This window comes from Grus americana, chromosome 6 (genome assembly GCF_028858705.1).
Source record: "Grus americana isolate bGruAme1 chromosome 6, bGruAme1.mat, whole genome shotgun sequence".
Lineage (NCBI taxonomy): Eukaryota > Metazoa > Chordata > Aves > Gruiformes > Gruidae > Grus > Grus americana.
Genome location: NC_072857.1, coordinates 42,524,956 through 42,539,990, shown reverse-complemented (window position 1 = coordinate 42,539,990; position 15,035 = coordinate 42,524,956). Strand labels below are relative to the sequence as shown.

Genomic DNA, 15,035 nt, shown 5'->3' with positions numbered 1-15,035 from the left:
TCTCTGGGTATGAGGCATCACCCTCAATCTCATAGAAACGCTCATTAGAGAAGCACAATAGACCTGCAGCACAGCGGAGCCAGGCGGGGCCAGGGTGGCAAGCGCAGCAGTAAGTCACCACCATGAGACACCCCCCCACCCCCCCCCCAAGGAAGAAGAGGGAGAAAAATGAGCTAACAAGACGCCAAACCAAACACGGGCCTGAGGAGCAGCCTCATCTAACCTGCCATCCTCAACGAATAGAGCAGCCCTGTGTGACACCTCCTACCCCTGCCTGCCCAGGAGACCCATAGCAGCCCACAGGTCCTGGGGATTTTCAGTTTAATTCTAAACAGCAGTTCCAGTTAGATGACGGACACATGCTGTTTTATCTATTGCTCCCTTGACCACAGGCTGGCAAAAGTGGGACACAGGAGGGCTGTTGGACATAAAGGAGGGGTGGTATGGCTGCTAATTAGCAGTAGATGGAGGAACTTTGCAGGAGTTCTCAGCTGCTGAGCATGCACCCAAGCTGCTCCCCTCTGCTCATGATGCCATTTCTCTGCCAGACACCCCCTCCAAAAGTGATGAGGCAGGGATCCTCTGCTCCCTGTGCTGCTCCTGACCACTCCCAGCCTCTCCTGAATCACTCACCAGCCTGCTCTCCATCCCTGTGACTCAGTTTCCAAGACCCAACTAGGTGGTCTCACTTTCCCAAGGATGTTGCTTTTCCGAGACACCAACAACCCATAACTGACTGAAAAGGATTACATCTGGGTGTGCAGCATCCAAAAATGAAGATGAATCCTTCCAGAGGGGACACAGATGCAACAAAAGGCAGCCTGGGGTGTAGACGTCCCATGAGCATAGCACCTCCCATCAACCCAACTCCTCCACATTTCTGGAGACATGGCACTTTCCTCCCCATTTTTCCAGGGCATCCTCAGACCAGTACCTCAGCTAAAGATCCAATGCTGATGCATTAACATACAAAGGTCTGATACCACAACTCATCCATCATCCTATCTTCAGGAGACAAAACTCTCCATCCCAAGGCAAACACAGCTCAGGGTGGGATGAGAGCTGCGCAGTGGGGATTGACCCCAGGGGCTTTTTCACCCCTCACAACATGGACAACTCACCCATCAAGTAGCTCTTCACCTTCAGGTACCCGACAGCCAGTCGGAGGATGGAGAGCTTATCGAGCCTGGTGCACACATCTTCAGGGAAGGGCAGCAAGCCAGTCAGCTTGTTCAGCTCCTGGTTGAGTCTGTCTCTATGCCGCTTGGAAGGGTTGGACTTCACACCCTCAGGGGGTGGTGGTTTGGGGCTGGAAGAGGCAAAAGGGAATTTAATCAAACTGGGCCTGACAGGCTCTTTCCAAAGCCAGTGTTGACTTTAGTGCAGCCACAACAACAGTAAAACATCAGGTGGCCAAGGTGAAGCCATGTAACAGCAAGAGCAAGCTCCAGCAAGCCCAAAAGGCAACAGCTGAAGGAGATGTGGCCATCCCAGCTGGCCACCTTGTCAGGCACCTTAACATGCAGCCTGGCTGAGCCAGTTCAGCTGGATACTACAGCCTTGCTCCCACCATTGAGCCCTGGCAGGGAAAGGGACACCGAGGCCAGAGACCTACAAGCCATCAGAGCATGTCTTGGAGGTCTGGTTAGACTTTTCCACCCCACACTCTGCTCTGTCCATCCTTTCTCCTCTTCCTCCTCATCTCATACCCTTCCCACACAGCAGGTTTCTCCCTGGTCATGCTCCACATGCTCACACCAGGTCCTCACCATGGCAAGCACTACCTCAAGTAACTCAGAGGATTCAGATCAGCTGAAGGACCAAGCAGCCCTTGGCAATGAGCATGCTAACAAATAGCAAGAATGGAAAGTGGGAAGGTCCAAAAAGATTTATTTATTTGAATTTATTTCAGTTAGCTTCTTCTAAGATTCTTCTGACTGCTTAGAGCCTGAATCCATTGCCTTACTTACTAACATTATGAAAAGAAGCGCAAGCAAAAGTCAATGACAGCACTTGGACAAAGAGATACTGCACAGCATGGTTTAGGGAACAGCACTGACAAAACAGTGGATTTTTAAAATTTGTTTTCTTCTAAACATCTGATTTCTAATCCTTTCAGATGGGCATTTCCAACCTAAAACAACATCTGATGCCAAACTTGGGCTCCAAGACCAACCCTCAGCCCACAGAAGAAGGGTTCACAGGAGCAGCTCTTGTCTGTCTGAAGCTCATACAGGGACCTGTCTCCATCAGCTGCAGTTATTTCACAAGCTACAGCTGGAGTCCCAGCCACAGCAGTACCAGGTTAGTTAATGACTTTAATGAGTCTTGGATGTCATCTTGTCTCCTTTGGTTTATTAACACTGATTTGAATTTTCTAGCTTGAAGAAAAACCCTTCAGGCCACCCCTCTGTATTTGGCCAGACTGCATCCCCTAACATGCGACCCATATTGTTTTGACGTAATTTGTCTAACCACAAACTCCCTCTCCGCAGGCATCCTCGCTTCATAAAGCAGCTTCAGATAACAGGATCTGCCAGTATTTAGCAGCAATTTAAGCTCCCCCCTCTACTACCACTCTCAGATCTCATCCAGCAGGACTGCTCGCATGTGTGACGAGAAGAAATGAGTATTAAATGAAATACAGTGAGGTGCCTGTTGAATTTTCATTGCAGAGAGCTACCAAGGGGTCTTCTAAGCACAGATGGAAAATTTTACCATTTCTCCAGAAAAGCTCAATCATGCTGTTTTGTAACAGAAGAATCAGGAGGGATATACCCTGCTTCTCAGAGAGGTTGGGTACAACTCATCACCAAACTTGTCTGTACAAGCTGAGCAAAACACACTGGCACCAGCGCTTGTATGTGCTCTATTAGCCAGTGTCTTAACAAACACTTCTGAAATCACAGTCACTCATCAGGAAGGAAAAAGATGAAACAGTTTTCAGAGACAGAGTTAAGACTAAAAAAAAGGGGAAAAAAAGTGAAGAAAATTATTCTGAGTTTCCTCAGATATCCTTTAAAGAAAAGTCCTCTGCTCACTCAGTACCCAAATCTAGACCAGAAAGAAGAAAGAAAAGAAAACAGGAGCAAGAAGTGCTGCCCTTTTTTTTTGGGGGGGGGGGGGGGGTGGTGGTGTGCAAAATGCAGAAGTGTAACAGGTCTCTTGGCTAGTCTGGGCAAGCACTGGAAGTGCCCTGGCACGTGGGGCAACATGGGGTGACACAGCCAGCAGCAAAGCACCAGAAGGCTAAAGGAGGACACCCCAACATCTTTGTTCTTGCACACCCCCACAGACAGCACCTGCAGGTCATCCACCCTCAAGGGGAGGGATGATGAAGAGGAAAATGTCTCTGGTGATGCTGGGCAGCTCTTTTGGCAGCCTGTCTCCATGGGCAAACACCACAGCCCACACCCCAGAGGTCCCAGGGCCAGAGGCTTCACAGTTCCCCATCCCTTGGGATGCCACAGCACAACAGCTTCCAGGTGCTCATCACCAACAAGTCTGTTCCCTCTCTGCCAAGCAGTTCTGAAGCTCCCTTGAGCTCTGTGCAAGCAAGCAGGGCCAGAAAAACCAGCAGCCCCCATCACACACCCCCCAAGGGAAAGTCACTGGCTTGAGCACAACCACATTGTTAGCCACTGGAGAATCCGCACAGGTGAGCGCTGCATGAAACGACATCTTCCCCGCTCACGGAAAAAGTGAAGCTTGGTCTACATGTTTAAAATCTGTCTCAATTCCCTACCCGTAGGGCCGTCTCCATCCACAGCACCGGGCAAAGCTCCAGTGGTCTCTGCCGACCCCGGGCACAGCGCGAGGCTGTCCCAGGGAGCACCGCTGCCCAGGCACCACCCTGGGGTTCGGAGCAGCTCAATGCCCATGCAACGAGCAAGGAAAAGGCATTTTAAAAAGAGGTCTGAGCCCTCATCTCATTTGCGAGAGCAAACGCAGCACAGTCTTATGAAATGGATACAGTGCAAAGCTCAGCACGGCCGTGCCATGGAGTTTACAGTGAAGCCGCTGAGAAAAGCTGCTGACCCCCGTGCAGACGGGCCAGAGCAGAGCTGCAGGGAGAGCTCTGCGGCCGGAGGGGCAAAGGCTGCTGCAGGGTTGTTTTTCCCCCAGCCGCCCTTTGAACAGGGAACCCAGCAGGAAGTTTATCACTTTTGCAAACTGGCAAGTACCAAGGGATATTAACTATTAACAACAGCAGAGGTTGCCTGAGCTGATACATTATCTCCTAATTTTTATTATTTTTTTTTAATAAGTAAAAAGCCCTGAGCAAACTGCAGAGGGACCAGAGAACTCCCTAACCCCATCCTCCCCTCCCCACCTGGCTGGTCACCCATCCTGCTGCCCACAGTCCTGCTCTGCCAGGCAAGATCTGCCCAGTTGCCGAGGAAAATAATCTCTCCCAATTCCTGAGATTGACCTTGCAGCACCAGGGATTGAGGTCCTCTCTGCTCCAAAGAAACATCTTTTCCCACACCCTGAGCCACACGAATCCAGCCCAAACCCTCAGTCTGGCCCCACCAGCTCCACCGCAGGGCTGGAATCTCTGCTCCAAGGTGAGCAGAGAAAGGTTTGAGGCAGAGCAACTACCCTTCACATCTTCACTCCCTAATAAACACCCAAGAGAGGCTCTAGCTCACCTTCTCACCATACATTTATAACATTGAAGCTCCCTCACCCAGCCCAGGTTTAGGCTCAGCTCATCTGTCTCCCCCCACTGGCTCCCAGAAATATATATACACCTTTATTTCCTATACACCTGAGGTCAACAGGCTGATGTGACTTCAGAGAAGATACCAGGGATGGAGGCACAGGGGTCCCAACATCAGGAAACTCCATCAACACATTATGCAACAGCTACTGAGCAGCACACTAATTAATTATTGAGGAACAGGGGTCTTTTGGTAAATAGCAATTACTGTATGTTTGACTGAAGCAGGCACTGAAATATGTCAGCCTGCAACTCAAACCAGAGGACAGCTGACCATCTCAAACTCCCCAAGGAGCCTCCTCGCAGGGACACTGGGGATGCAGGACAACCATCACCAGCATTTTTATTTTTCCTCCAGCACACCAGAACCCACAAAGCACTAGCTCCAATTAACCCTAACTAAAACAGAGAGTAGCCCAAGCACGCTGCCTCCCTATCTTTTGCTTCTTCAATGCTCACACCAGAGCAGCTCAGCACTGTTCCCTACAACCAGTTCGGCTCCCGCAGACCAGTTCTCCTGCCCCGTCCCACACACCGGCCCCAGCCTCCCCCCACCTGCCGCCGCGGGGGGTAAAACACACAGACAGACAGACATCCCCCCCCTCTGCACCCACCTCTTCGGCACCGGCTTCTTCCTCTTCCTCCCGGCGTACATCCCGCCGGCAGCGCCGAGCACCGGGCACGGACAGCGGGCGGACAGCCGCGCCCGGAGGCGGGGTTTAAACAGGATGGCGGCGGGGCGGCCCCGGCCCCTTCCCCGCCCCAGCCCCAGCCCCGGCCCCGGTCCCTTCCCCGCCCCGGGACCTCGGACGGGCCCCCGGGGATGGAGCGGTGGGGCATGGCGGAGCCGCGGCGCCCGGTCGCCGGGTCACCGTGTGTGCTGTGCGCAGGGGACAGCTGGCACCGAGGGCACGGAGCACCGTGCCCAGAGGGTCACTGGCTCCGGGAGGCACCTGATCCTGGGAAAAACCGTGCCCGTGGGCCACCGTGCCCAGGGAGCTACTGTGCCCATGGGCCACCATGACCACCGGGTCACTGTGCCCGGGGAGCCACTGTGCCTCAAAAGCCGCCGTGCTCACTTCTCACCGCCGTGCTCACTTCTCACCACCACACTCACTTCTCACCACTGTGCCTGTGGGCAGGGGGGCACCAAGTCCTGGGATCCCCCATGTCTACAGGCCAGCTCTTTTTCCTGCCAAAGATGACCACTTGCAGACCAGTTTCCACACTCCTCTCCCGCTGCAATGCCTGCAGGATAACCTTCACCCACGGGCTCATGTTGCTGGACTCCATGCATCGTGCTTGGTGGCTGCGTTGTCCCTCCTGCGACATGCTGGCCAGCCCCAGTCCCTCTCAGAGCATCCAGGCCAGTGTAGCCCGGGAGATGTGGTCCTGCCCAACAGCCACAGCCAGAGAGACAATGCAGAACTGGAGGCACCTGAATTACTGCTCTGTTTCAACATCGAGATGTTTTGTCATGCAGTCACCAGTGAAAAACAAAAAATTGAGCAGAAAGATGCAATGAAATCCTTCATTGTCCCACTCCATGGAATAAACCTCTCCTTTTTCCTAACCCTGCAGGTACCCCTGCGTGCCATGACTCCAGGGCTTTGCAAGATAAGCCTCCCCACCTCTCAGAGCCTGATCTCCCTCCTGGTTCCCCTCCAGGAACAGCCAGCCTGTTGCCTCTCGCTTTGCATTTCCTTGTGTTAACACTGCCCAAAGCTTTTGCTTTTCCACCCAAGAGCTACCTTCAGCTGTTTTTGTGAAAACAGGGGTGACAGAGGCAGGCAACCATGAACTCCAAGGATGGACTGCTAGAGACATCACATCTAACCATGGTTTGGTTTTTACTACAAATAATTTATCTTAAAAATCAAGGCTGTTTATGTCCCAGTGGGCGGAAACCATGGTAAACAACCCCGTGCTTTCATGGCTGCGTTGGTGGGATAGGCAGCTATGTGCCACAGCACAGAGTGGTGGTACGGTGGGAGGCGAGTCTGCCCTGTATTCAGCACAAGCAGAAGCCCCAGGAAGACCAAGGATGGAACAAGCAAATTTGATACTTCCTCTGAGGACTTTCCTGGTCCCCAACTACTCCCCTTGAATTCCTGTAAACGTTTAGCACCCTTTAGCAACGAGTTGCACAGCCCAACCATCACTGCACAAAGCCTCACCTCCTCTGGTCTGGTTTTAAAGCCTGGCTTCCACCCCTCACGTGGTCATTTGGATCTTTGATTGTCCTTGTCTGACCTTCTCTTCCATCACATCCTTTCTGAGTCAAGAAGGACAATGAGAAAACTATGGGTTCATACTGGTGCCAGATGATGTCCTTTATTTTCTTCTCTCCTCCTTACCTCACCGCTTTCCTTTTTTGATCTTTGCTGAGTTGACATTTTCAGGGACAAGACGCTGTTCCTGAGCAGTAAGGCTCAGCTCAGAGCCCCGCGTTTTATGTGTCCACGTGGGACTGCATATTCCCACCCACATCACTTTTACAGTTACCCATGCTGAACGCGAGCTGCTGTTTCATCGCTCAGTCCTGAAAGACCCCTTTGACCCCTTCCTGCCATCCTCCCCTGGATGAGTAACTCCTACTATCACCAAACGCAGCCGCCTCGCCGTTCACACCCCATTTAGGATGTCGGGGTCAAGCAGCAGTTTCCAGCAGTTTCGGGCAGAGCCTGACCTCCTGGAGCTCTCTTATTCCCATGTGGGTACAGAGGACCACGGAGCACTGGTCCTGGAGAGTCAGCCCATCCCCTTCCCTGGTCCCCCCTTCAGCACCCTGACACCCCTACAGCCTCCACTGTGGAGTTCTCCCTACCCTCACACGGGAAGGACTCGCCTGACGTGCCAGCGCGTTGCAGACAGAGCTGTTAAGGGTAGAAAGCCAGACCCAGACACATTGTATGTTGGTTTGGTTAGGTGGGTTTTTTTAAAGCCATTTGCAAATTCCAGGGATAAATTCTTGAAATGAAATATGATTGCTTCTTGCCAAGGGGCAGAGCAGAAGCCGCTAACAGTATCGAAAATGTCTCAGGTCAGCAGAGCTGATGTCGGTTTGATGGGAAGTGTGTTAATACATTTGTTTATGACCTTCCCAGACCATACGTAGAGACCCAGAAATTTAGCCGTGCTTTTTACCAAGGCAGGCAAAGATCCAACTCAGCCCTGGAAATTGCACTCCAGTGTCTCCATCAAGTGGAGAAGGGGAGCTGTGGGAGGAAGGTGTCCCAGCTCTCGGGTGTCTCAGTGGCAGGCAGGGCCGTGGGAAGGCAGTTTCCAGGGCCTGTGGGACACCCCCGGATTTGGGAAGCTTGCACACAGTCTCTTGTTGGCCTCTGGCCCCTCTTTGCCCCCGACGCTCTCCTCCTGGACTTCTTCTCCCCGGCTCCTACAAACCCCAGTGCCTTTGCAAGGCAGGTCTACCTTGCTGTCCTACACCTACTGCCAGCTTTCCTCTGGGAAAACCCACCCGATTCACCTCTTTCCACCTGCTGGGGATGGACTTTCTTGCCAGAGATGGAGCAAGACCTAGAGCAGCTTTAAGCAAAACGGGCTTCCTAAGGCATCTCCCGCAAGGCAGAGTCAGGCTTGGGGCAGTGCACATGTTTCAAGCTTAAAGGCCAGGAACCCTCCAGAGGTGTCTCTGACACTACTGAATGAAGCAGGGAGGGGGCTGTGAATGTTCTACCTGAGCTCCAGGCCCCAAAATCAAATGCCTGGAGCTGTACTGAACAAGAAGCAAAACCATACAGCTATACCTGTTTTCTCCCTGCTCACCTGCCTCGGATGGCTCATCACCCGCTGTGCACAGGTTCATGGAGGTCTTGGTGGGAAGGGACCTCTGCAGATCTCCAGTCCAACCTCCCACCTGGTGCAGGAAAGGCACAAGGCATCAAAATGGGTCAGCAGGGAGGTTGTCTGAAGCACATGATCCCATGGATGTCACCGGGGCTGTCCCTGCCTGTTCATGTCCCTGCAGGCGGGGAAGCTTTGAGATGCTGGTCAAGCACTGGAAGCAGGGCACAACGGGAATTTGGACAACTGAGTGTACAGATGTTGAAAGAGACAGCAGCCCAGGCATAAAAAATAATCTCCGTGCTGCAAAACTTGCCCACTTGGACAAGTCAGTTCACCTGGAGATCGGCTGCCTGCTCTGCAGCCAGGGGGAAGGTTGCTGCGGATATCCCAGGGTCCAGATTTCACCAAGTGCGGAACTCAGCTCTGTGGCTTTATCAAAACAAAAGGCAGTAATGAGCGTCTGTGGGTTTATACCGGTCTGCCTGTATCCATCTCTCCTGCAAACGTGGGGCCGGGAATAAGCGATGGGTGAAAGGAGAGACGCTGGCTGTTGTGCTCTATGAGAAAAGTGCCTCAACCTCTTCAGAGCAGCATAGGGGAAACCTTCACTCAGCAAAATCTGGTAGAGCTGGCCTTGTCTTTGATGGTATTCATCACCTTCAGCACGAGGACTTCCTCGTATGATAGCTAGGAGGGACCAAAGTTACCGGCTTTCAGCAGGGCACTGGTTTTTGGCCATCCAGTGCCAGAGTATCCCTAAGGGTAAACCTGACTGTGATGGCCTGAGTTCAAGGACAGCAAGATGTGGCAGAAATGAAACCCTTCTGTCCAGTTCAGAAGCCATGGAGGTGCCCAAGCTGAAAAGGAAAAAAACCCAACTCATCTCTAGTACCAGAACAGGTCCAGTGTGTAATTGAGGATTTGGTGTGCTCCAGAGAGTGACGACATCGTGCTCCATCCCAGCTCCCTGCCAATGAGCAAGGAGAGCCGAGGGCAGGATGAGCCATGGGTGCCTCCCTGATGGAGCACCCCAGGGAGCAGCAGCAGTAGCGTGGGCAGCCTCTGGTGACAGCCCTGGGGAAAGCAAGCGAAGGAGTACGGCTCGGTCTGGGGGAGCCCAGGAGCAGTGGGAGATGGAGGCTGAACGAGGGATGGGGCTGCAGCATAGGTCAAAGGTCCATCTGGGAGACAAGAGTGGGGACAAGGCTACATGCAGCGTAGGTCCAAGGTCCACCCATACGCAGGAAGGTTAGAGAGGAACATAGATAGACACTGGTAAAGGTACAGCCTAAGGCCGAGCCTAGGTGCTTGTGGCTGAACTTAAATGGAGCCGAGAGAGCCGTGAGCAGAGGGTGAGGTTGGCCGCGGCCACTCGCAGAGCCCTGGTAGATGGTCCACCAACATCCCTCATGCAGGGGGGCGTCCCTTATAAAGTGCCATGGGTGCTGCGGGTCACCACGGGGCTACGTCAGGGTGACACGGAGCCAGGGCAGGAACACAGCTTGGTGGCTTGGAGATGGGACAGAGACGGGGAGTCACGAAGATGCCCCAGAGGCTTGGTGGGGAAGGGGGTGGGAGACAACGCTGAGGATCCCCAGGTAGTGATGGAGCCGAGGGTGACAGGCAGGCAGGGTTTCAGGGAGTGAAGGGGGACAAGATCCAGGGGAGCCACAGGGACAAGACCCTGCAGCACCTGAGGGCCAGGGCTTGTGGTGGAGGCAATGAGATGATGAGCTAGGAGCCAAGGGGGACCGTGGCACAGGACAGGGCTGGAAGCATGGCCATCTCCCTGGGAGCTGCCCTGCTCCCCACAAGTGATGCCAGTCCCCGAGGAGACAGCAAGCAGGGAATTATGTGACAGTTGAAAGCAGGAGATAAATAGATGAAGAAATCTGATTATGGAGGAAGAAGTGGGGCAGAGACCAGTCCCAGGTTAGGGAGCAGCACCGAGCCCTGTCACGTCAGCAGAGCATTGCAGGGACTGACCCTGCAGGTAACACCAATGGTTTTCTGCCCACCCGGCTGTCCAAGCTGGCCTGGAGTGGCAGTGGACATGCTCTGCAGGCAGCACAGGCAGCATTAAGCACCCCACTCATTTTCTGGAGGAGTTTCTCTTCCAGCAAATGAAAGAAATCCCAGCCCAGAGAGCTTAGGTACAAGGGAGACACTTGGTATGGGACGCAGCCATCCCTTCCCACTAAGACATCTCCTTCATCCTTCTTCTTCCCCCTCATTTGTTTCAACGAGGCATTTCCAAGCTCGGTCAAGAGCTGTGTGTTCAAAAGCCAGAATCTCTGGTTCATTCAGAGGTTTCTCTGCGGTTTTCTGCTCCTTGGCCAGCACGGGAGGTCAGGCTGGCTGGGCAGATAGATCTTTTCAGATGCAAAGTAAATTTGCTGTGAAAGCTTCCCAAAGCAGAGTGGTTTCTCTGGCGTTCCTGTTGGCAAACATAGAGCACGAAAACAAAAAAAAAAAGGGAAACAAACCCCCAGCATGGTTTCCGGCAACTGTGCATTGCAGTGGTACAGAGACAGGAGCAGATCTTCTCTAAAGAGAAGATGCTTTGAATGTGATACCCCAGATGTCAGCAGCGTCGGTAGCCTTTCCCAGAGTATCTCCTGCGAGCCCTGGGCGAGATGGGGACTTGTTGGCGCTCATAACACGGCTCCATGGGACAAACCATGGTGGTGGACAGGGAGAAAGCAGCTTTCCTTCAGCATTACCCAGCCCCATCTTGTGGCAAAGATCAGCAACACCTCCAAGAGCAGCAGTGAGGTTCACCACCGCCACGTCTGTCTGCTGTATGGGCATCAGGGTGCTTTCCGGGACCCGTCTTCTCCTGCCTTATGGCTAAGGCATCCCCTCTCCTCCAGCACCCCCAGTCCCAGCTGCAGGCAGGAGTGGTAGGGTTGGCCAAGCTGCAGCTCTGGTGCATGCACGAGGAGCTTGTCCTCAGCTGCTGTCACCTGAGCCCTGAGCCTGCTGTGGAGTTTGTACAAACAGGCTGGTATGTCTTAACTGCAGAAGCAGGCAATGTTGAGTTATCCTCCATGTCCTCTCTTGCCACCTCAATGTGACCTCCATTCCCAGTCCATCTTTCATTTCTGGAGGCCGTTGATGTAGTTCAGCCTGTTGATGTAGTTCACCCCGTTGATGTAGTTCACCCCATCCCTGCTGGAGAAGGCCCAGGGAGCTCTGCCACGAGCAGATAGCAACGGTGAGAAGCAGCAGGCAGAGAGCGATAGGGATCCTCTCTCCACAGTGGCCGAGCAACCCCAGGCTGGGAGCAGCTGGTGGCATCATGAAGAGTGACAAATGCATGTGGGGGTTGGTGGATCTTCACTGTCATAGAATCATATAATCATAGAATCTTAAGGTTAGAAAAGACCTCTAAGATCATTAAGTCCAACCGTTGGCCCAGCACCACCATGTCTACTAAACCATGTCCCGGAGTGCCACGTCTACATGCTTTTTGAACACCTCCAGGGATGGTGACTCCACCACCTCTCTGGGCAGCCTGTTCCAATGCCTGACCACTCTTTCCATGAAGAAATTTTTCCTAATATCTAATCTAAACTTCCCCTGACACAACTTGAGACCATTTCCTCTTGTCCTTTCTCCAGTTACTTGGGAGAAGAGACCAACACCCACCTCACTACAACCTCCTTTCAGGTAGTTGTGGAGAGCGATCAGGTCTCCCCTCAGCCTCCTTTTCTCCAGGTGCTAAACACCCCCAGTTCCCTCAGCTGTTCCTCATCAGACTTGTGCTCCAGACCCTTCGCCAGCTTCGTTGCCCTTTTCTGGACACGCTCCAGCACCTCAATGTCCTTCTTGTACTGAATGGCCCAAAACTGAACACAGTAATCAAGGTGCGGCTTCACGAGAGCCAGGTACAGGAGGATGATCACTGGCCTGGCCCTGCTGGCCACACTATTGCTGATACAAGTCAGGAAGCTGTTGGCCTTCTTGGCCACCTGGGATGGTTGTCCACCAGTACCCCCAGGTCCTTTTCCGCTGGGCAGCTTTCCAGCCGCTCTTCCCCAAGCCTGTAGCGTTGCCTGGGGTTGATGTGACCCAAGCGCAGGACCCGGCACTTGGGGGTCTTAGCACTTCTCCAAGGAGAACAGCGAGGCGTGTAAGGACGCAGACGCAGATGGGATCGCTCAGAGGCGAGAAGAACTCCCATAACCAGGAATGAGCAGCTAACCCATGGCGAGATCCATCTTACTTCCCCCAAACCCAAGACATCCCGCTCCTCTTAACTCATGGACCCCGGTGGGCAGGGCGAGTGTGAGGGGCCTTGGGCACGAGACCCCCTCTTCACGTTGGCCGAGGGGTTAGGAGAAGCCAGGATTTCCTCGCTCCTCGTGCTGCCTGCTCCCCTGCCAGCTCTGCCTGTACCGGGACTTGGCACCAGAGAAAGAACAAGGTTTCCCCTCATGACCCTGGAGCGCCTGCCTGCGGCGGGGGGCGTGGCCACCCGCGCCCTCATTGCCACCCCGCAGAAGCCTTCCGCCCTTCTGCCGTGACGTCATCTCTCCGCGCCCGGCGCTTTCCGTCACGGCGGGGCCCGGCGGCGTCTCCTCGGAGCCGCCATGTCCTTGTGGCTGGCCAAGCTCGGCCCGGCGGCCGTTCGGGGCCGTCTGGGGAGAACCGTGGTGCCGGCGGTGAGCGGGGCTGGGGAAAAGGCGGCGGCGGAGGAGGAGGTCGGGGCGGGGGGTGGGGGGTGTCCCTGCGCCCAGCCGCGGTTCCCCTTGGCTGCGGCGTTCGCCCCTCAGAGCGGCCGGGCGGGCTCACCTTGGGGTGCCCGGGCCGCTCCGGCCTGCCGGCCGCTTTGCGGCGGGGGGCTGTGGTGGTAGCCCCGTCTCTCCGCGATTTAAGAGCGGGGCTGGGCCCCCGAGCCGGTCTCCGCTCGCTCCTAGCAGCGTTCTGTGCTCGGAGGGGCCGTGTCCCCGGGGAGCGCTGGGGATGCCCCGGCGGCGGGCGGGTTGGGGGGGGCTGGGCTGGGCTCGGCTCGGCTCCCCCTTGGAAGGAGACGTTCCCGATGGGCTTCGGAGGGGAGGAAAGATTGAAGGTAGAGGCCCAAATAAAAACCTGAGACTGGAACGTGATGACCCAGTGACCTTCAGCTTGTGAATGTGATCTTTGGTGGTGCAAGCAGAAGGACGTTAAATAAAAAGAAAAGTGCTTGTGTAAGTGAGGTCACTACGTTGCTCAAAATAAGGCTTACTCAGTTTTTACCAAGGTGTCTGGGCAGGGCTCAGTAAGGTTCTGCCTTCAGCTTTACAGGCCAGGTAGGTATTTCTTCCCCAGGAACTGTGTTGTGTAGAGATGCAGCTGTAACGCTCCTGAGAGACTGGGAGAGGGTTTAATGTTAACTTCTATCCAACAACAACTAGAAATGCAAACAAAAGCCTGCTCTACTGTCTCCCTTGGGAACACAGGGCGCATGGTGTGTCTGTGGCCTTCAGGAAGCCTGGGAAGTTTCAGTTGTCATGTGGGTTCAGAGCAGAGCTCTGGCAGACAGCAGTCCCGAGTCAAGCTTTTAATACACTGAAAATTGTTTCATGGTTTCTGGCTTCTCGGTTCTTGTATTTCATAAACAGCTGCTTGGCCTAAATACCACTTCAGTTGCTGAGCTGAAGTGGCAGTGCTGACTGTACTGTATGAAAATTCCTTGTATTAGATGTATGAGTGTTTATCCTCCTGTGTCCAAAAAAGCCGTGCTTTCAGCATGCCTAGGTCAGCTAAGAAAACTAAAATATGCTAATTTTGATGCTGTGTTCTCTTTCAGGCAAGAATTCATGTCAGCTCTGAGCAGAATTTGCAGTATGGTTGGCTGGCTTACATGTTGGGAGACAGAGCTACAAGAAAGTTCACTGAATATAGCAAAATCTTTACAGTGGATGGAAACTTATCTTCAGGGAAAGGCAAGCTTGCACAAAAAATAGCAGAAAAACTAGGTACGTCTTATTTTACCTATTTCTCTAATAGTGCATAGAATTTAACAGTGTAACTGTCATACTTGTGTAAAGTAAGTTCACCAAACCAGCAATTTTTGACTAGCAAATTATTAGTTAGGCAATGCCGCAGTTAGTGGAGGGCTCGTACATAAAGGGAGAATAAAATGTTGGTGAGGTGTGACGTGAGGATCTTGTTGGATCTGCGGGATGCTTGTGTAAGTATGATTTGTTAGGAATGAAATTTCACCTCTAATGAAGTTGGTTTGCTGACTGAGTTCCTAGCTCCAGTAGAGTCAGCGAGTGCCTTGAGGGATGGGATTTTCTGCATGGGCGTACGCAGCGCGTCAAGGTGGAGCAGAGGATCGGCGGCAAAAAGATTCTGCTTAGAACAATAGCTCGGCTCTCGTTGTGGAGGTGAAAGGCGGTAATACTTCAAATTAGGGTTTTCTACCCTCGGTGATGTCACTGACCAAAGATTTTTTTTATGCTGTTTTCAGGTGTTATTTAATGTAGAGCTCTATATTCAAATGAGCTGAACGGAT

At 53.3% G+C, this 15,035-nt stretch overlaps 2 protein-coding genes across 5 annotated transcripts in view; one reads left to right on the top strand and one right to left on the bottom strand.

Moving 5' to 3' along the window:
* LOC129208243 (aryl hydrocarbon receptor-like) overlaps positions 1-5,416 on the bottom strand; it is a 29,694-nt gene extending 24,278 nt beyond the window's left edge. Inside the window, exons 1-2 of one of the 2 annotated variants that reach the window (XM_054830616.1) lie at positions 5,338-5,416; positions 1,122-1,309 (exon numbers count right to left, since the gene is read on the bottom strand). In XM_054830616.1, coding sequence (XP_054686591.1) covers positions 1,122-1,309; positions 5,338-5,378 — 229 coding nt within the window. In that variant the 5' untranslated portion in view covers positions 5,379-5,416. Of the gene's footprint in view, positions 1-1,121; positions 1,310-3,745; positions 3,854-5,337 lie in introns of those variants that run through there. The other variant, XM_054830617.1, reaches the window with a different exon arrangement.
* A 7,630-nt stretch (positions 5,417-13,046) lies between these two features.
* Positions 13,047-15,035, top strand: part of NDUFA10 (NADH:ubiquinone oxidoreductase subunit A10) — a 42,365-nt gene continuing 40,376 nt past the window's right edge. For 2 of the 3 annotated variants that reach the window (XR_008577678.1, XM_054830324.1), the window contains exons 1-2: positions 13,059-13,197; positions 14,325-14,493. Coding sequence is in view for 2 of the 3 variants with exons in the window: in XM_054830324.1 (XP_054686299.1) it covers positions 13,126-13,197; positions 14,325-14,493 (241 nt within the window). In the remaining variant the exon portion in view is untranslated. Of the gene's footprint in view, positions 13,198-14,324; positions 14,494-15,035 lie in introns of all 3 variants that reach the window. The other variant, XM_054830323.1, reaches the window with a different exon arrangement.